The 20,542-nt window shown below is 45.1% G+C and overlaps 1 protein-coding gene across 6 annotated transcripts in view; it reads right to left on the bottom strand.

Moving 5' to 3' along the window:
* Nucleotides 1–20,542, bottom strand: part of tasorb (transcription activation suppressor b) — a 60,635-nt gene that overhangs the window by 7,015 nt on the left and 33,078 nt on the right. For 5 of the 6 annotated variants that reach the window (XM_083769000.1, XM_083769002.1, XM_083769004.1 and 2 more), the window contains exons 18-28: nt 18,852–18,960; nt 18,290–18,411; nt 17,459–17,577; nt 16,173–16,509; nt 14,842–15,132; nt 13,352–13,534; nt 10,354–10,476; nt 9,091–9,250; nt 8,532–8,640; nt 5,059–5,237; nt 3,476–3,610 (exon numbers count right to left, since the gene is read on the bottom strand). In XM_083769000.1, the coding sequence (XP_083625126.1) occupies nt 3,476–3,610; nt 5,059–5,237; nt 8,532–8,640; nt 9,091–9,250; nt 10,354–10,476; nt 13,352–13,534; nt 14,842–15,132; nt 16,173–16,509; nt 17,459–17,577; nt 18,290–18,411; nt 18,852–18,960 (1,867 nt within the window). The remainder of the gene's footprint in view (nt 1–3,475; nt 3,611–5,058; nt 5,238–8,531; nt 8,641–9,090; nt 9,251–10,353; nt 10,477–13,351; nt 13,535–14,841; nt 15,133–16,172; nt 16,510–17,458; nt 17,578–18,289; nt 18,412–18,851; nt 18,961–20,542) is intronic. The other variant, XM_083769001.1, reaches the window with a different exon arrangement.

Raw genomic sequence — 20,542 nt, 5'->3', positions numbered from 1 at the left:
TCTCCACGCCACGCTGGGCTGGCCAAGGGACAGGAGGGTATTCTTCAGCAGCACAGTCGTACATCTCCACGCCACGCTGGGCTGGCCAAGGGACAGGAGGGTATTCTTCAGCTGTACGGTCGTACATCTCCACGCCATGCTGGGCTGGCCAAGGGACAGGAGGGTATTCTTCAGCTGTACGGTCGTACATCTCCACGCCACGCTGGGCTGGCCAAGGGACAGGAGGGTATTCTTCAGCTGCACGGTCGTACATCTCCACGCCAGGGTACCCACCAGGAACGTGTCGCCCATATGAGGCGTATCTCTCGTATATCTCGTAGGACCGGTGATGAGATGGCTGCGGTTGCACCCGGGGGTTCCACTGGGTACCTGACCTGGTCAAACGATGAGGGGCGGCAGCCCGGCGGTTCTGCTTCTTCTTCTTTTTGCGGGCAGCTGGGGTTGGCGACCGGTGCTGCTGCCTGCCCCTAACAACCCCTCCTCCTCTGGCCCCCGTCTCCCCATCCGTCTTCCTGCATTCACTGACCCCTTGCTTGTACAGCATGGCTCCGGGCTCGCCACAGGGGCCCATCACGGCGACCGTGTGCTGCATATCCTTCTCGCCCTTGGCTCCAGAGACACAGCCTTTCTGGCAGGGGATCCAGGAGGACTCGACGATGGGCTTTGTCTCGGTCTGGCAACCGGGAGGAGGAGGCTGGGGAGCGTTTCCTGCCGAGCCCCCGGAAGGTGGCTCCCGGGTGCCCGCCGCTGGCTCATACTGGACGGCAACCTCATCTAGGAAGACGGATAGTCAGTACCTGTGTCATAGCATCATCAGGCAAACTGTCAAATCAATGTCTGCAAGCATGTCCCATGCTGACCCCTGGGCTATAGAGTGTTGTTAGAGCGGATTGCGTAACCGGTCTCCCTGCTGCCCGCTCGCGTGTGCGACTACTCTCCAGGGAAGCCCCTTGTAGGACTCACAGCATATACGTCTCGTCCCCCCCTTCGCCGGACCGCGCCGATTAAGACCAGGCTAGCTGCTTTCACAGCTCTGCCCGACAGCTGCATGAATCCTATCTTGTGAAGCACTGCGATAAGAATAACGAGGCCCAAGATCATCAGCACAGGGAGAGCCCGTTAGAGCATTCCACGTAGCATAATGCCAGGTGGATTGCCGTTTGTAAATCTTGGTGGCTCACCAAGGTCTCTGGCAGCTATGGCGAAATTTAACACCAACACAGTAGCTTTGAAGTCGCTAGTGTTCCATTGCGGCCACAGGCTTCGATTCTGCGAGCAGTTTCCCTCAGAAGAGATTACAGCCATGAGTTACAGGCCAGACCGCCCTCAAGAGTGAACGCTCTCGCTGGTCCATCCTTCCCTGTAAGAAGGGCCCTTCGCGAGGGGGAATGATAATCAAAGTTCTTGCCGATCCTCCTTGCAGAAGCGAGCACTCACATAGCTCCAACGGTTTCAGAGGTATGCAGAGGGCGGAAAGCAGTCAAGAATGGCCCTCGATGTAAAACGGCTCATTACAGTTAACGGCCGTTCCACACTTCAGCACACTTTTATGTCGTCGTGGCCTGGCGCTAACCGATCGCACTGAAGGGCGAGTCACGAGGACAGTTAAAGCATGACCATTGGCGCCCCCTATGTCCCAGGGGTAGCAAGGATCAAAGTATTCCATGGCGGTGCACCATTGAACGGCGCGTCACCGCTTATCGTCTAAAGGGGTGGCGGCCACTGGAGCATCGTAGCAGTGCAGGGGTGTGGGCTACGCGAGATTTGTCCATGTCATGGCCAAACTTAAGAGGCATTGTTCCCCGTGTCACCCAAGTCCGGTTGTCGACGTGAGTGATTCTCCTAGCGGTGGCCGAATCATGGCCTCGTCCACATGGGTCTGAAGGAAAAACATCTTTAGCTAATACTAAGTGTTTGTGCTGTACTGTTTACCAGGATATCAATAGGAGGTTTTGGGGTACAACCCGGAACCTCCCCCCCTCACCTTGGTTGGGGGAATTATGTCCGTGGCCATCTTGCCCAGGGACACCCGCAACATGCCAGGGAGAACGGGGTCAATCTCAGGACCCAAAGAAACCATTCACGGATCCGGGCGGCTAACCATTCGCGAGCTAATTGCACGGTACCAGGTGACTCAATTGGTGCAGTGGTCAGTGGTAACGCGCACGGCATTTCCTTTGAGGGCTCTTGGGAGGCTCTTGGGAGGCCTCTACTGCCATGAGGTGTGAAGAAAGAACGCAGCTCTGTACCTCACTGATGGGCCACTTAGGAACGGTGGGCACCATTCGGGCAAATTCAGGTGTTACCACGGACACAATTGTCCGACTGTTCACCAACTCTTGGTCTTGTTGACCTGGGTCATAGAACAATTGGGCACTTCCTCCCAGGGTTCCCACTGGGGGTCCCCTTCGTAGCGGAAGTGCGTAATCACAGTCAGACAGGCATTAAGTGGCCCGGTGTCCCCACACAATTTGTGTGACAACAGTCCCTGAACTGCTCCCTCCCTTTGCGCTGTGAGCTCAGACCACGTGAGGTGTGAGTTGCAGAACGCAGGGGGCTTGACAGTCGACGTCAGTGTCATGGGGAGAACACTGAGGTGGCGGGTCGATCCTCCCAAAGGGGTGCCGACCACCGTTCTCAGCGTTTTGGAATGAACTTCCAATGATCCCGATGTGTCTGGGTGTTGCATTGTCCGATGAGATAGCAGAGTGCCCACGATGATTGTGAGATATCCCAGCAGTCCACCTTCCCGGATTTTCAGGGTAGGGGGTGAAGTGTTCCCATTGTACCCACGACCGGGGGTACGCCAGATCTCTCGTGAGGCCGAAAATCACTACAAGGGCCATAGCCATGAGTGTTTCTTTAGCATTTTTAGCTAACCACCGCTAGCGTCCACGTCATATCGGCCAAAATCCCCCCGTGTGCGCACGCACGCCGTCTTTATGGACATAATGGCTCAAAATGAGATGAAACAGGCATGATAGGCACGTAATAAATCATTAATCCAGCCAGAAATCTGGGCAGTCAACAGGGCATTGCGATTAATTTATTCCGCAGTTAAACTGTTAATGCGTGCCTCTCACAAGGGGTGGGCGATATGGTGATACATAACGTATCGTGATAAAATGTCTCCACAGTGTGCCTTTTCAGAGATATCATGATAAAGTGAAAGTGGCATTCTATGATTTGCAGTTATATACATGAATTTATACTGTTGTTTAATTTAGGTGGTTGTACTGTTAAGTAACTTGAACACTAACCCTGAAAACGGCATGACAAAATATTGTGACATGTATCGTGATAATGCTTGAAATAAATATGATATTATATTTTTCCATATCGCTGCCACCTGGCGTTTGGTAAAGCGTCGAGTTTAGCGCACTAACTTCGCTGCCTTATGAAATAAACCAAAGGCAACGAGAAGTCTTCCAACAATTATAACCCCTCGGCGTTCAGTTAAGTTACCATCACCCACCTGTAGAGGGCGGCGTGGGCAGGTCGTTCTGGTCGATGGAGCCGATCAGACTGTGGAAGCTGGTCATGATGTCGTCGATGCTGGCGATCACGATGCCGTTCCTGGAGTACTGGAGGAACATCTCGAATGGCCTCTCTGACAGACGGACGGACGCAAAGCCAAGGAGGAAGAGGGAAAAAAAGCACAACATGGAATAATGAACCCATTTTGGGAACCCATGTTGGGCAGAAATCACAGATTTAAGGCGTTAAGTTTTAATTTTAAAGAGATTTCTGACACCGTTCGTGTTTATGGAAGATGCTTCTGAACGTGTAGACTATTGCTAGTTTGATCACGTCAAATACTAGCTGATCTACGGGATTGTAGATATTAATATAGCTACCAATATGTATGACACCTGAATTTACCCACGGAATAAAGGTAGCTTATAGCTCCCAATGTATGAATGAATGAAACATTGTAAAGCACTTTGAGCACTTGGAAAAACGCTATAAAATTAAATTAATTATATTGTCATCCATCTATCGATACAGACACAGACTTTCTGACTGGGCCAGATCATCTCACAGCAAGCAAAACCTCTGCGATCGAAGCCTAATCTTGCGTCAGATTGGGTGCCAAAAAAGCTCCCAGATTGGAGCAAAAATATCTTGCAGTGTGTAGGGGCCGTACAATGTGCTTAGTTACTTTTAAACACTGGTGATGGTGCAACCTGTGAGGAAGATGGGGTGGCATTGCTGGGTGTGCGGTGCTTGGAGCTTGATCAGACCTATCTTAAGTCTCGCGTAGCCAGACAACTATTCCACAATCTCCGAATGCTATACAGAGTCTGGAACTACACCTACAAAATATTTTTACATTTGATTTTTTTTATTTCCATTTCTGCTAAGCTGCAAGCTACATATGCTTAATGATTTCTATTTATATTAGGATACATTTGCGCAACTGTAAAACGGAAGTGGGGAGGAGGCTCCACTTCCGCTGTGGCACTTGCTCATGATCAGAGCTTCCGTTGCTTCAGACTGTATGACGGAAGCATTTATATTTTACTCATGATCCGAGCTTCCGTTGCTTCAGACTGTATGACGGAAGCATTTATATTTTACTCGTGATCAGAGATTTCGTTGCTCCAGACTGTATGACGGAAGCATTTATATTTTACACGTGATCAGAGCTTCCGTTGCTCCAGACTGTATGACGGAAGCATTTATATTTTACTCGTGACCAGAGCTTCCGTTGCTCCAGACTGTATGACGGAAGCATTTATATTTTACTCGTGATCAGAGCTTCCGTTTCTCCAGACTGTATGACGGAAGCATTTATATTTTACTCGTGATCAGAGCTTCCGTTGCTCCAGACTGTATGACGGAAGTATTTATATTTTACTCGTGATCAGAGCTTCCGTTGCTCCAGACTGTATGACGGAAGCATTTGAACATTGCGAGAGGCAACAGTCTGGCAACGTGAGACTAGACCTACCCCTTGAGGAAGATGGTGTCGTTGCTGCGTGTGCTGTGATCAGACAGACCTACCTGTGAGGAAGATGAGGTGTCGCTGCGTGTGCTGTGATCAGACAGACCTACCTGTGAGGAAGATGAGGTGTCGTTGCTGCGTGTGCTGTGCTTGGAGCTTGACCAGACAGTCCAGGTCGGGCGCCTGGCGGGACGCCGTGTCACACTCGTGGTAAGGCAGAAACTCCACCAGGTGCTTCTTCTGGTAGACAGTCAGCAGGTTCAGCAGACCCATGGCGTTGGAGTTCAACCTGTGTGTACGTGACAGGACGATGGAATTTCAAAACGTTGTCGTTGCCGTCTATAAATGTTCTGCTCATCATACTATAATCATATCATATCATACTATAATTCAGTCAATGAATGAATGTCAGAAACACCACCGTATCCCTGCACCAATCGCTCCCACAGGCATTGACCATAATAATATGGAGGTCTTAACGAAGCCATTTTTTCAATAAGATTAATAATGAATTTATTAGTGAATAAAAACCCGTTTATTTGTCCGTGGTCTATCTCCGACCGAGCCACACTATTAGCACACATCTCTCCATGCCAAAAAAAAATCTGCACGCTCCCAGAATCCGGCTAGGCTACATTTTACCGACGCAACTGTCATATTTACTGTACAGATATTGTTTTTACATCACCACACGATCCCACGGGCAAAGTTGCTGTGACGTCATAATCGTCACACTTCTCCACCAGCACAGAGGCCAGCCATCCGAAGGATCCTCCCCCTTTCACTGCTCCTGTGTGTGATGTGACCTGTGAACTACTCTGCACTGTCTGTAGACGCATCATGTAGACGCATCATGCCAAAAAGAAAACGCACCGCACTTTCTGAACGCACACGTGACGCCAAACATTTGCGAGCCAGTCGCGCAAACGAAACCGAAGCAGATATTAAGCAGCTGCATATCTGAACACATTTAATCGTTTGCACGCCCATGTATCATTGCTTCTTTATGTGCTTGCGTGCACATTTCCCAACTCTGTGATTTTTCATACATCGCTGTGTGTGTGTGTGTATGTGTGTCGCGTCGCCCTCCAGCTGCAATTGCGAGTGTGCGCTGAACGCACACTCACGCACTAATCTCATCTCATGCACATTATTATTCGCCTATATTTACTACAGTTATTTACTACAGTATGCCTACACGCTGGGCCCAGTGTTTGTGTGTGTGTGTGTGTGCCCTCCCTCCCCCATGGCGCTGGTGCCGTGGAATCTAAAAAGGAACAGTAGGCTACTCTTTGAACCTCACGACGGCCATTTACACAAAGCACGACCGTTCACTTACTCTAAATATATTTATGGGGGGCAATAGTCCATACAACGGGTAAGGACTATGTATATTAATACAATAAACAAGCAAAAGGGCATTGCCTGACCATGGATCACACCAAAGGACCTGCAACATGACTGAGGAACACGTTCCACTTCAAATCATATTTATCCAGTGGCGGCCTTATATATGTTTCAATCGTTTCAATTGAAACGGGCCTCGAGTCTCCAGGGGCCTCCCCCCAAAAAAAGAAAAGAAAAAAATTATTATTATTTTTTTTTTTAAGAAATAGTAGTAGTAGTAATAAGTATAGTGTGTTGTTTGGTTGTAATTAGAGATGCAACGATACTGATTTTTCAATTCCGATCCGATCCGATATATTAATTTTGAAATTTCCCGATATCCGATATTTGCCGATCCGATATTTGCTGTAGGCTACATAGCAAAACAAATAAATACAAAAAAATTCAAAGAGGGGATGTTTATGGTTAAGTGTTTAACCTGTAAAAATAAGAATATGAATTGTTTAACCTGTAAACCTTAAGGGAATGGCAACCTGTTAATTAATACTATGGATTATTATGTGCAAAGGTACATTTTTACCCCTAAAGCTATGCCTGCATGTAACCTGTTAATTCATTCTATGGTTTATTATTATTAATAATAATAATAGTAATTATTATTATTGCTATATACACGTGGTACCTTTTTACCCCTAATGCGATGCCGGGAAGCAGCTGCGCTATCATGAGACAAAAGCCTTGAGCCTTACCGACAGAACTCGGGAGAAAAATAATACCTCAGGACGTTTGTTTTGGCGCTGGTGTTGTGTTAATGCTACTTTAGTTTGCAAACTCTGTCTTTGTCTTAAGAATTGCACTACACTTACAATCTGAATCAGTGTTTGAGCTTCTGACAACAATGTCATGGTTTGATAACTGAGCCAATTATATAAAGACGGATTTTACCGCAACGATGACGCGCGCTTATTATTCATCATCATCACGTCACAGCAGGATTTTTTTCAATGGCAATAATAAAGTTACAAAGATTGAATCACATAGCGCTAAACAGCACGTGTGTGCAGTAAATATATAGCACAAGAATGGATTACAAGAGCAATCTCATCAACAATGTCAGAACGCAGCTAGATGATCAGGCTCCACCACACAACTGAACTGCGAAAGCACTTGACTGATCTGTGCGACGACGGGTAAACGTTATACTTTTAATACTGTTAAGTCTGTAAGTGATTCCATTCTCTTGCATATTGCACCTTAGTGGGGCTTTTTTCTATAGTCTCTGTTTGCAGTCTGTACATACTGGAGGTTGGATTCGCTCACTGCACTGTCTGTGCAGGACGGACTGTAAACATTAAACACGTGTCCCCCTCCTGTATCGGAGCGTGTATCGGTGGCATCAAATCCGATCTCCGATACATTAATTAAGCTGGATCGGAGGCCGATACCGATATAATATCGGATCGGTTGCATCTCTAGTTGTAATTGTTCCTACTTCCCAGTGTGTGCACTCACTGCACTAGCAGCGCTGACAGTTGTGATTGCATCATTGTATAGCCAATGCTGCCTTCCAGTTATACCTTAAAGTAAAAAAAAGTTTAATCAAGCAAGCTGCTTTTGTGTATTTTCTACTTGGCTGTGTATGCTGTTCATGCTTTGAAGTCCGATAATACACACTGACAAAAAAAAAAAAAAGTTTTATTTTTATTTTTTATTATTAATTATTAAACTTATGACATCATGAACGGGGCCTCCCGATCCTTAAGGCCGCCCCTGTATTTATCCAACTTAAAGGATAACCTCTCCAAAGCAGCCACAATACCAAGCTATCAATGGTGTACTTATGATTGTACTGCAGCATTTTCTTGCAAAAGAAACTACAGTAGCCTACTAATAAGCCTACTTTTGTGCCCAACCTAACTTCCCAAGACCATCTGTAAACAATTCCCCGTTCCCCCCTATCAGTAATGTGATCTATTACAACACATTACCCACACTGAACATAATTTGCTGTTCATATATTCAGAACGGGTAAGGACTAGTTTTGGTAATTTTAGGAAATGTAACCGTTTTGGCCTGGCACACAATAATTTCAGATTGGGGTCCACACTCCACAGTCAAATATATTAACTTGGGAGTCCCTTGACATGAAAATGTTAAAAGGGTAACTCCTCATTACCACCACAATCTGAGACATTCTGGGCCTCTGCCCATAAAAATAAAAATAAATAAGAAATACCTGGCCAGCTCTTTGAGCTTCTTCTGGGACTTGCAGTGGACCTTCCACTGCCAGGGGTGTTCTGGAGTGCTCTGCTGCTCCAGGAAGCTCAGCAGAGCCTGTAACCGTTCTGAAAAACATAACCAAACACATGCTCCGTTAACACTTTGACTACAGAACCCCAGTTACTCGAGTTAATTCATTGTAGAACACTTCCCCCGCGGTTCGCGAGTTGCCCGAGTTATGTTTTCATTGTTTAATCCACGTTTTTTTTATCAGTTTTAAGTCATATGGGCAATCCACCGGACAGAATGGGTTATGAGACGCGAAATTGAGTCCCTATTGTTTACAATGGGGAAGCTTCCTCGTCCACTGTTGTGATCGCCACTTTGGAATATTTTTCAAGACTACAACAAGCGATTACACCATTTTAAAGTGGCTTTACATGACAAGCAACTCAGCGGTCGGTGCAGTGGCTGTTCAAAGGTAACTTTAACCAAATGCGGAGAACACATTTCACTGCGGTAACGTGTGTGTGACAAATCGTACGACTTTTGACTTTGACTATTGGGGGACTCACCCTGTGAGATGAGGTCCGGGTTGAGCACGAACTCGTCGGACACGATGAATCCTCCCGACACAAACAGCTCGTTGTACGTGTGGTTCTTCACGTCGTCCAGAGAGTCAACGCCGGCGAAACTCACCGACGACAGCTTCTTCAGAGACACCAGGGCTGGGATCTGACGGAAGAACAACAAGCATTAATATTATTAGTATTATAAAACCCTTTAGAGACACCAGGGCTGGGATCTGACAGAAGAACAACAAGCATTATGTCTCACCGAATCCAATTAGCCATTACTTTATAGGTCATCAGATAATGGCGTCGTTTGTTTCCGTTCTCTGTAAAGCAACTTCCAGTATCTAGAAAAGCACTCTATAAACTGTATCATTTGTGACCAAATACCAAATTTGGCTGAGGGACTGCCATTAGATTTCTTTGTTTTTCATGTCAAGTGAAAGCAGGGAATCATAGCTTCAAATTAACATATTGGTTGTTCAGTTTGCACATTGATATATTATTGATTTAATTACTAGTATTAACCCATTCTGACCGGGCACCCATTTTGGTGTCAGCATCATGTTATGCTTTAGCTATTGAAAAATAGCAGATCTACAAGCTCATATCGCGCCACCGAGTGGCGCGATACGAGCTTGTAGGTCTGCTATTTTTGAAAAATCGAAGAGCGACTGACATTTTTAGAATCTGATCTCAGGTCAGAATGGGTTCATCAGACCAGTGTGTGTCCAGTGGAAACCTTCGTATGAATCTGATCTCAGGTCAGAATGGGTTAAAATGTTAGGTTTTTTTATGTCCAATGTACTGTATTTGTATTTAGTTCATAAAGTTAAGTTAACATAACTGTAACTAAATGCAATTTTTTTTAAAGTTACTTTTCAGGATTCCAATTAAAAAATAGCAAAGAAATTATTCAGGTTTTCAATTCAAATATAGCAAAAATAACTGATCTACAATCTTGAGCTTAGATCGGCAATTTTTTGCTATGACAGTAATATGCACTGTGGCCCTCTGGAGTGAGTGTGGAAATAATTATATATATATATATATATATATATATATATGCATTGTGAGCTTGTAGATCTTGTAGATCTGCCATTTTCAATAGATTTTGTACACATTTTGAACTTGTGAAATGTCACATTCTGTACAATGAGTACTTTAAGTACATGTTCCATTCCGTACTTTTACTTGTAGCGAAGTAGTTCTAAAATGGAGTACTTTCTCCACCACTGTGCGTTCCCCAGGACTAATTCTCCTTACCTTGTGGACGTGCGCTGCGATGTCCGTGTTCTGGATGATGATGAGCAGCTTGTCCATCTGGCTACTGTTCTCTAGGAAGGCCTGGGGGACACACTCCCTGTTCCCTAGAGACTGGAGGTACTCCTGAGAGAGAGAGAGACACCCACAACCATTACACCTGCTCCCTAGAGACTGGATGTACTCTTGAGAGAGCGAGAGAGAGAGAGAGAGCGAGAGCGAGAGAGAGAGACACCCCCAGAACCATCTTTGAAAGTGTCCATAGAGTAGAATCGGCTCGACGGTCGTAAATATTTTTACTTTTAACTTCTTACTAAGCTGGAATGACCAGATCTTATGCATGTCATTGTAGGCTGACCAGGCCATACCCTTCCTAGTTTGAAAGTCCTTTTGGCAAGAAGATATATATGAACCCAAATACTTGTAGTCATCAACCTGTTTCAGAGGAGTGTTGTTAAAGGGTAAGACCACTTTTTTTGAGGTTTGGGCTGTGTAGTTACTTTGCCATGATGAAACTCCAAATGTGGACAAGAAATAAAAAAATACTGCTCCAGTGATTAGAAATTGATAATTCAAAATATGCTCCTCATTGACTTACATTGTAGCTAAAACAGCTCTTAAAGTCACTCTTTTAGTACGTAAACAAACACAAACAAAGTTGATTCAGACAATATAGAGCATCACCAAAACTCATGTGGTTTTATTTTTTCATATCTTTTTTAGATTCCTGTTGATTTTACTATTTGAAGATCTGGATCCGGGTCCACGGATCCAGTCCGGGTTTTCTTCCCAATAAAATGGACAAATCAACAGGAAGATAACATTTTTATGAAAAAATAAAACCACATGAGTTTTGGTGATGCTCTATATTGTCTGAATCAACATTGTTTGTGTTTGCTGTTTTAGCTGTTTTAGCTACAATGTTTAAGTCAATGAGGAGCATATTTTGAATTATCAATTTCTAATCACTGGAGCAGTTAATTTTTATTTCTTGTCAACATTTGGAGTTGCATCATGGCAAAGTAACTACACAACCCAAACCTCAAAAAAAGTGGTCTTACCCTTTAAGTGTTTTTATAATGTAGTGATTGTTGGATTTGCATAAATATATGCAACGTATTCAGTTAGAACCATTAACCCTGTTCCCTAGTCTGTCTCCACCCCATCAGCTGATCTTCTCAACTCCCATGCCTGTGTGTGTGTGTGTGTGTGTGTGTGTGTGTGTGTGTGTGTGTGTGTGTGTGTGTTCAACACAATCCTGTGAACACATTGCTGCGTGTCGTGACTCACAGGGATGGGCCTAGCGAGCTATTTAGGGTTTTGATTCCCTCTTAAACCTGGGTTCAAATCTCGGTCGTTAACACAAGCTCACAGTGCGTGGCACCGAGCTGGTTAGATGTTGCCATTTCCGCGAACGTTTCAAAACCGTTTTACATTTTCCACTTATAACGACATGCACCAGAACAAGGCTGCCATGTTCAAAGTGGTTAGTTAACAGCCTGAGCGTTATAAACGGAGTTCTCCGTCCTATAGTTATGCTGAGCGCTCAGGACGGAGATTAATCACAGGGCGGAACATAAATGATATCATAACAGAGCGCACCGCTCCACAGGCTGGGAGCGCCTGTTGGGCAACATTCAATGTCATTTCCGGTTGGGACGTCATCCAAAGTGGTGCCCCTCCATTTTAGCGGATGAGATTGAAAATCTTAAAACTCGAATAACTCTTGATCTAAATTAATCCGTCCAATTCTAACCAAAGATTATGTTTTCGGCGGCCCATCACCGTCCCGTCGCTAGTCGCGTTGGAATTAAGGCTCATTCATAGTCTGGATTTTCGGTGGTGAGGTGACCACCGGAGCTGAAATAACGTTGAGCGGTGGTGAGTAAAAGCAGAGAGAAGGGCTGGGGCGGTGGCGGTGGTTTGCTCTTCACCGCGGCTCAGTGACGTCATGTTGTAGTTCGGTGGTCACCTCACCACCGAAAATCCAGACTATGAATGAGGCATGAGCCTTTAATCATACCTCCCGTTGTTGTCGATCGCCTCGGGGGTGTTTTGGCTTCATCTAGCTACTTCAGCTACATCTGGGATGGCACCTGGTGCACCTTGAAATGCGCTCTGTAGCTGCAAATCGCTGGGCACTCTGATTTAATGGTCCTAAATACCCCCGGGCGTTCTTGGTGTTAATAAATGTTTCTCTCTCATACTGAGACATCGGACGGGTTCCGCAGTGGGGAAGCAGATATACAGTGAAACGCGAAGGGCGCTCCAACACACTGCCCTTGTTCACTTTTTTACTGCAGAACAATTTATAATCTGTGACAGCTGTGCAGGACTGTCCCCATCGCAATAAAACGGAGGCCGCGGCAGCAGGAGATTACACTCTCTAATAGAGGAACTGCAGATAGTGAAATAATAACACAACGTGCCGTGATCACAGGCGATAAAGAACAGCGCTCCAGCGTGTCCAATGAGGGCTTTTTAGTACTGTATAGATAATAGAATATTATACTGTACAGTACATATTACAATTTTGAATGTCACACCATTTTTTTGATTCATTACACACACATTCAACCAAATATTACAAGGAGGCTTTTTAAAAGATGTTCAGTCATTTGGATCAGGATTAAACAACATACTCCGTACCTGGTGTCGTTTCCGTCGACTAAAACTAAGACGATAAATGTTCGTCGACCTTTTTCCACTGACGAAAACTAAAGGGATTTTTTTTTAAACTAAGCTATGATGACTAAAAAATATGAATAAATATACTGACAATTTCGTCAACAAATAAAATCCACACTAAAATGTTAGGAAGGGACTAGTGGACAAGAGATCAAGTAAAAGTCATTTTACACTTGTTACATGCTGAAAATAGCCGATATGCGCGCTGCGACGCGTTGTGAGCTTGTAGATCGGCTATTTTCAGCGACTATTCAAGAGACTAAAAACTAAAAATCTAAATTGTTGCTTGTCAAAATGGCCACTGCATCAGTACCTGGATCTCGGTGCAGATGGACTTGGAGCCGTTCCCCTCCTGCTCAGAGTGGATGTAGAACTTGACCGTGTTCTTGGTGACGTCCTTGAAGACCTCCATCAGGCTGCTGAACACCTCCGGCTTCAGCTGGCCAATCAGGCTGTTGGCCAGCAGGGTGGAGCCGCTGGGGGGCAGAGCTATCTGCTGGGGGAGGGGAGGGGAGGGGAATGGAAAAATATAATATCACTGGATTTGTTTTCAAGCAGTATCACAATTAAGCAATATTACACGAGAGCAACGTATGTGTTGCTTTCGGAACAGCATCCCAGGGGTGCATTAATGACGTTAAACCACCCCCTCGAGTTAATCTTACAACTAAGTAAAGTTTTTTCCGGGATTCCTTTAAAATATGAGCTCTGGGGTGCCGGAAAGACATTTCCGCTTTTACTCTGAAAACCCAGCGCGCGTACACACGTCCTATGTATGCGTCGGTTGGATTCCCTATGACGTTTCCAGACGTCCTATGGATGGGATGTGTTTTAATGACAGATGTAGCCACTACGACCACAAATGTCCAAAGAAACTAGCTAGCCTAGGCACTGAGTCTGCTGCACTCTGGGAGAACAGAGAAGCTGAATTCCTTTGTTTTTATTAGCCGTTCCATGATGCTGGTTTGAAGCACGGCTAGAAGGCTGTTTCAACCAATCAGATTGCTTACTCGAAACGACCTGTTGTGTAATACACCATATCACGATATATCATGTTTTTTATAATGGTTATTTTTCAAGTTAACTAAACTGCTAACTGATAACGAGATTAATATACCTTTGCACAGGTAGCCATGCCCAAGATAACAAGACTTGATAAATGAGTGTTAATTGAGCAATCTTTTTTATTCTTTTTATCTCTGTTGAAAATCTCAGAGCGCAACTGCGCACGCCGTCTTTATTGACATTATGGCTCATAATGAGATGAAATAGGCATGATACGAGCCTAATAAAACATTAATTCAAGCTCCCGCTGATCAAAACACTGATCGCATCGCTAGTAGGCCTAGTTGGGCCTCCGCAGAGCCTGAGTAGTTTCACTTTCAGCCAAAACAACATTAATCCATTTTGGACGGGATACGGGAACCCCTTTTGGTGTTCTAAGTATTATACAGCTATTGAAAAATAGAAGATCTACAAGCTCGTAGCGCGACACTCGCTTGTAGGTCTGCTATTTTTTTAAATGTGGTGCAAATTTGGAATATATATTCTTTCAGAGCGATTTTTTTTACTCAAATCTTTGCTTCTGGGGGGGGGTCCCTGGAACAACATAATTTGAGATTGTGGTCCGCGGCCAATTACATATAATTCTGGGGGTCCTTGACATGAAATAGTTTGAGAACCACTGACACAGAAACATAAGGTTTTTCAGAAAACTGTCAGGATTTAGAAGACATTTTGTAGAATGGTCCTCAGGTCTAAATGGGAAAAGGCCTCTTCTCATCACTCCACTCCGCCACCTACCGCCTGCTGCTGCTGCTCGGGGGACCCGGGGGTGACGCGGGACGGGGAGTACATCTCGGAGGACACGCCGGCCGCCGTGGCCTCAGTCAGGGCGCTCTCCGTTTTGGCTTTGGAGGAGGAGGAGCCGCCGCCGCGGTGGTGGTCTCTGGCGGTGCCGCCGGGCCGCCGGACGCTTTTCGACTGCGAGGGTTCCGATTTGGTCTTGGGCGTGGTCGTCGTTGTTGCGACGGGGGGTGGGTTTGGCGATGTGAGGTCGGAGCCCGTCTGCGCGTGGGCAGGTGGGGACGTGACCTACAGTAAATGATAATAATAATAATACAACTTTATTTATTATAGCACCGTTCATGACATGAAATGCACGCACAAAGCGCTTAACAAAGCATAAAACTAGGGCTGTGACACGATTACAAATTTAAAGAAAATACTATGTGTTTTTGCCCCGGAAGCAGTGGCCCTCCATTTCCACTTGCACTCGGACGGGTGATCTTTCAATATAAACAGTTCTATACTGCCCGCAATCTCGGATTAAAGATTGATTTAGACCTACAATCTTCTAAATCATAACAGTTTTCTGAAAAACCTCATGGTTATCAACTTTTTTCATGTCAAGGACCCCCAGAATTATATATACTAGACCTTACCTGTTCTGAATATATGAACACCAATTATGTACAGTGAGGGTAATGCGATGAAAAAGATCACATTACTGATTGGGAGGGAATTATCCTGTCTCGCTATAGCGCACGTAGGCTACGCTATCGCAAACATAGCTGATTTATCCCCCAAAAAGCATGTTTTTTGCAATAAACTTTTTTTAATTCCGCATTTGTGGAACCCCCTATGGATGAAAATGGAATTGCTTTGGGCTCTCCATTGATTAAACCACCCTTGAAATGTGACTAAAGTTTGGGGTGGATTGGACATTCCGTTTGTGATTTGTGTCATTTTGTGTGAAACAGGCCCCTCCCACTAACTTTGGAAGTCGATTCCAGCCGAATGATGACTATGAAAATTCTGTCTGTGGTGTTTTAATGGGATAGGTGTGTATAAAGTCGGAACGATTGGTGCAGGCAGTGAGGAGCTACGACAGTGTTTCAGACAGATAGATGCTGATGATGATTTGGCCGCCGAGGCCCATCTAAAAATATGTTGTTCATTCCATATGGCCCATGCCAAAGCGCCAGCGCTCTCCCAGCAGTCTGCTGTCACACAGGCGACTGGGTGACAGGCATCCACCTGCGTGAGGTGTGAGAGCTAACACCTTCTCGCTCTCAGGGCGTCTTACTGGTAATGTATAAATCAACTAAAAGCCAGTGTGAATAAACACCTACCTTAGGATCAGCAGCGACAGACGTAGGAGGCGGCAGGGCCTTGGGAGGCGGCGGGGGGAGCAGCGGCCCCATCCTCTCGGACAGCGCCAGGACGTGCGCGCCCACCAGGCCGGCCGCCGGCGTCACGTAGGGCGCCACGAAGCCCGAGAAGGTGCGGTTGGGCAGCCAGGCGTGGCGCTGCGGCGGCAGCCGCTGGGGCAGCTGGGAGGTGTAGTAGACGCGCTGGGTGTGCATGAGGCTGCGGATGTCTGACGTCAGGCTGTACACCTCCTGGTTGAGGATGGTGTCCAGGCTGATGGAGGGCCTCTGCTGGGGCTCCTCCACCATGCTGAGGATCCTGGGGGGGTGGGAGGGGAGGGAGGGTGGGGATTACTCATACATTGTGTTTATGACATTTTTTATAGCGCTTTTCCAAGTGCTCAGCAGTGCGCTTTACAATGGTTCATTCTAGGGCTTTAATGAACTAGTCGACTATGCGACTAGTCGACTAGTAAATACACTAGTCGACCTACTAGTTGACTAGTTGTAGGCCTCAAGATCAGCTAGACATAATAGGTAATTGAACAACTAGTCGACTAGTAAACTAGGCAACTACCGTAGTAAGAATCACTAGAAGTGAAAGCCCTAGTTCATTCATTCATACATTGGGAGGTGAAGCGGCGAACAGTCGACGCCAGCATCCTCACTTCCCACACAGACGGTGGCGAGCTCACACCGACCGACTCACTGGAGGCAATGTAGGGTTCAGTGTCTTGCCCAAGGACACATTGACATGTGGATCAGTGGACGACCTGCTCTACCTCCTGAGCCACAGGATACACAATACACAATAATCGTATTGTGGATATCCTCCGTCATACACTCTATAGGTGATAAAAACGGACCTGTAAAGATTCACTCCTATTTCACTCTACAAAAAAAAAAGAAAAATCGATTCGCTAAAAATAGCAGATCTAGTAAGCTTTTATATTCGCTATTTTTGGCTAACGTTCACCCCAGGAATAGGGATGTTGGGGGGTTCTTGTAGAGCTTGTAGCTATTTTCAGCAAGTGTAAAAGTAATTACGACGGGATCAAGGCCTGCCAAAATAGATTTTAGTCGACTAAATCAACAGTAGATTTAGTCAACTAAAATCTCATGATATTTAGTCGACTAAAACTAGATCAACACTAAGACATTCCAGGTGACTAAAATGTGACTAAAACTAAATGAAAACTATTCAAGAGACTAAAACTAAAATCTAAATTTGCTAACAAAAACAACACTGGTCCAGATATCCTCCTTACCTGGGTGGGGGCGGGGACGCAGGCTTCTTCACCTCCGCCGGTGACGCAGTGGCCTGAGACGTCTTCTTCACCTCTGGAGCTGCCTTCATTACTTCAGCTACAGGAGACGCCTTCTTCACCTACAATAAAAGAGTATGCACATGCATGCATCATTTTCACATTGTTTTGTTTGGTACTTTGTGACTCAGGTCGTCCTTGAAAAAGAGAGCATGCTCTCAATGGTCTTCTCTGAATAAATATAAAGGTTAATAAAAATTGAGCGCTTCCAAAAAGCTGACGCAAATAGTCATCTGCACGGAATTTCTTCAAACAAATACTTTGCAGATATAGAAAGAGGGATTCCAAGCTTTCCGTACAGCTGCAATGTTGTTGAGTTTAACGTTTAACCCGGAAGGGAAACCAAATGGACCCGCACGTCGTGTCCATTTGGTGAAATAGTTTGAGAACAGTGGTTCTCAACCTCTGTTACGAGACCCCCCCCCCCCCCCCCCTACGCAGAGGAGGTAAACCTTGAGGTAAACCTCAATGCTTGTTTCGAGAATAAATAATGGTTTCAATCAATAGTAAAACACATGGAATACTACTATGAATGAATGCAAATAACTTATATAATTAAAAGGGGATACAAATAAAATAAATATGTTGCAGGTTAACACCCGAATGCCTGGGGTCATTTAATCCATACAATCAGAGCGCCCAGCGATTTATAGCAACGGAGCACATTTAGCGACGCACCAGGCACTATTCCAGGGTGTAGCTAAAGTAGGTTTTTGATATCAATAAATCTCCGTCCTGAAGAGGAGAGGAACATTGCGGTACAAGAAACAGTACCTCCGTCTTCACGTCGGCCATGGGGGGAGGCACCTTCTTCACCTCCGAGGTGACGGGTTTGGGCGAGGCCAGGCCGTCCACAGTGGCTACGGGCTCCGTAGGCGCCGCCGTCTGGACCGCTTCTGGAGGGAGAGGGACAACCTCTGGATGATTATACATGGCCCCCCACCTTCACTTAATCCATTCTGGGGGGGAACCCCTTTTGGTGTTTTAAGCATTATGTTATACTTTAGCTATTGAACAATAGCAGATCTACAAGCTCATAGCGCAAAAATGTGGCGCAAATCTTTGAATGCATATGCTTTCAGAGCGAACGTTTTTAACTCAAATCTTTGCTTCTTGGGGGGGCCCTGGAACAACATATTTTCAGATGGAGGACAATTACATATATATATTGACCAACAAGCTCGTAGCGCGCCACTCGGTGGCACGCTATGAGCTTGTAGATCTGCTATTTTTCAATAGCTAAAGTATAACAATGTTTAAAACACCAAAAGGGGTCCCCGCCCAGTATGGGATAATATGGAGTGTGCATTTTTTTGTTGGTTTTTCACTGCAGTACCTTGGTGTATAGGGACGGGGATGACCCAGGATGGGGTGTCCGAGGTATGGGATGGTTCCACTGGGGATCCTGGGCTGAAGGGACTGGCTGGGCTACAGTCCATGTCCTCCTGGGTGATGGGAACACACACACAGTATCACAGTTGTTACTCAGTACGTTATAGCAGGGCTACAGTCCCTGTCCTGCTGGGAGATGGGAACACACAGTATCACAGTTACTCAGTACGTTATAGCAGGGCTACAGTCCCTGTCCTCCTGGGTGATGGGAACACACAGTATCACAGTTACTCAGTACGTTATAGCAGGGCTACAGTCCATGTCCTCCTGGGTGATGGGAACACACAAATGCTTTTCAAAACGTTTTCAATTCACGTCAGGGAGGGACCTCCCCAAATTGATAGGTATTTGGACATTAAAACACATTTTAAATCTGAGGCTTTTTTTTAAATACTATTTGAAGAGGTTTTTTACAAAACAACTGCTGCCATTTTGTCCTAATGTGACTGCAAAAGACTGCTGCTATTTGTTTGCTCTGTTTACACAATGCTGTGCCTACGTTCCCAAGATGGAGTGCCACATTTGTTGTATTTTCCCAGTTTTTCATGTGTTTATGAGGTGACAGTACTTCATTAGACAGACACCCTGGAGTGGTTTTTATGTGCAATGGTGTATTAACTTTGTATTTAGGGTTTCTTCCTGGAGGCTGAAACCTTGACAGTCAAACGGGCCAATGAAATAAACAGTAATATAGTGATAGAGTGATAGTGATATAGTGGCAGGGAAGCTGGAAGTACCCCCACTAAAAACGCCGGGACAACGCTCCACACGTCCCAAACTCTTCTCCCTTCTGGCTCCAAAACTGTGGAATGCACTTCCCATTGCAGTCAGAACTGCAGCATCACTCCCAATCTTCCGCCGTAGTCTGAAAACCCACCTTTTTAGACTCCATCATGGCCCATAGCACTTACCCTACCCCCTTAGATAGCATTTCTGTAGACTTAGATAGCATCTGATACAGACTTATAGCATGTTATGTAGACGGCACTATAATTGCATTGTATATAGTCATAGCACGCCATAGTACATATGTATAGCATAGTAGTATATATATATATATAGTTTATATGTATAGTCTCATAATATAGATATTCCACTGGTACTTTCTTAGCTTACGCATGTTTTATGATAAATGCTTTTGTGATGTATTCCCATGCTTTTGTTCTTGATTATTGTAAATCGCTCTGGATTAAGAGCGTCTGCTAAATGCCTAAATTGTAAATTGTAAATTGACATCACACCATCAGCCCCCCCCCTTTATCATACAACAGCTGTGGGTGCGGCTTCAGTTCAGGTGGATCACCACCCATCAGGCAAACCAGGCATGGTTAATTAATGAACTGGTGGGCGTGTCCACATAAAAAAACATTTTAACAAATACTGTACACTTTTTTTTTTTTATTATACCTCCTTACATAACAATAAGACCTGATGATCATGTTTTTTATTTTATTTTTTGACAATGTAAACGTATGTTTTCTCATGCCGGTAAATAAAGCTTGTTTGAATTGAGTGAGGGGGAATTATTGGTGTAGCAAAACAGCTAAAAGTAATAAATACAAAAAAAGGTTGGTGACCACAGCCTTTTAAATAAATAAATAACCTTTTGATAAAATATTCAGATAAAAGGTTTCG

The sequence above is a fragment of the Protomyctophum parallelum genome (genome assembly GCF_964188405.1).
Source record: "Protomyctophum parallelum genome assembly, chromosome: 7".
Taxonomy (NCBI): domain Eukaryota; kingdom Metazoa; phylum Chordata; class Actinopteri; order Myctophiformes; family Myctophidae; genus Protomyctophum; species Protomyctophum parallelum.
This window is presented reverse-complemented; position numbering and strand designations above follow the sequence as displayed.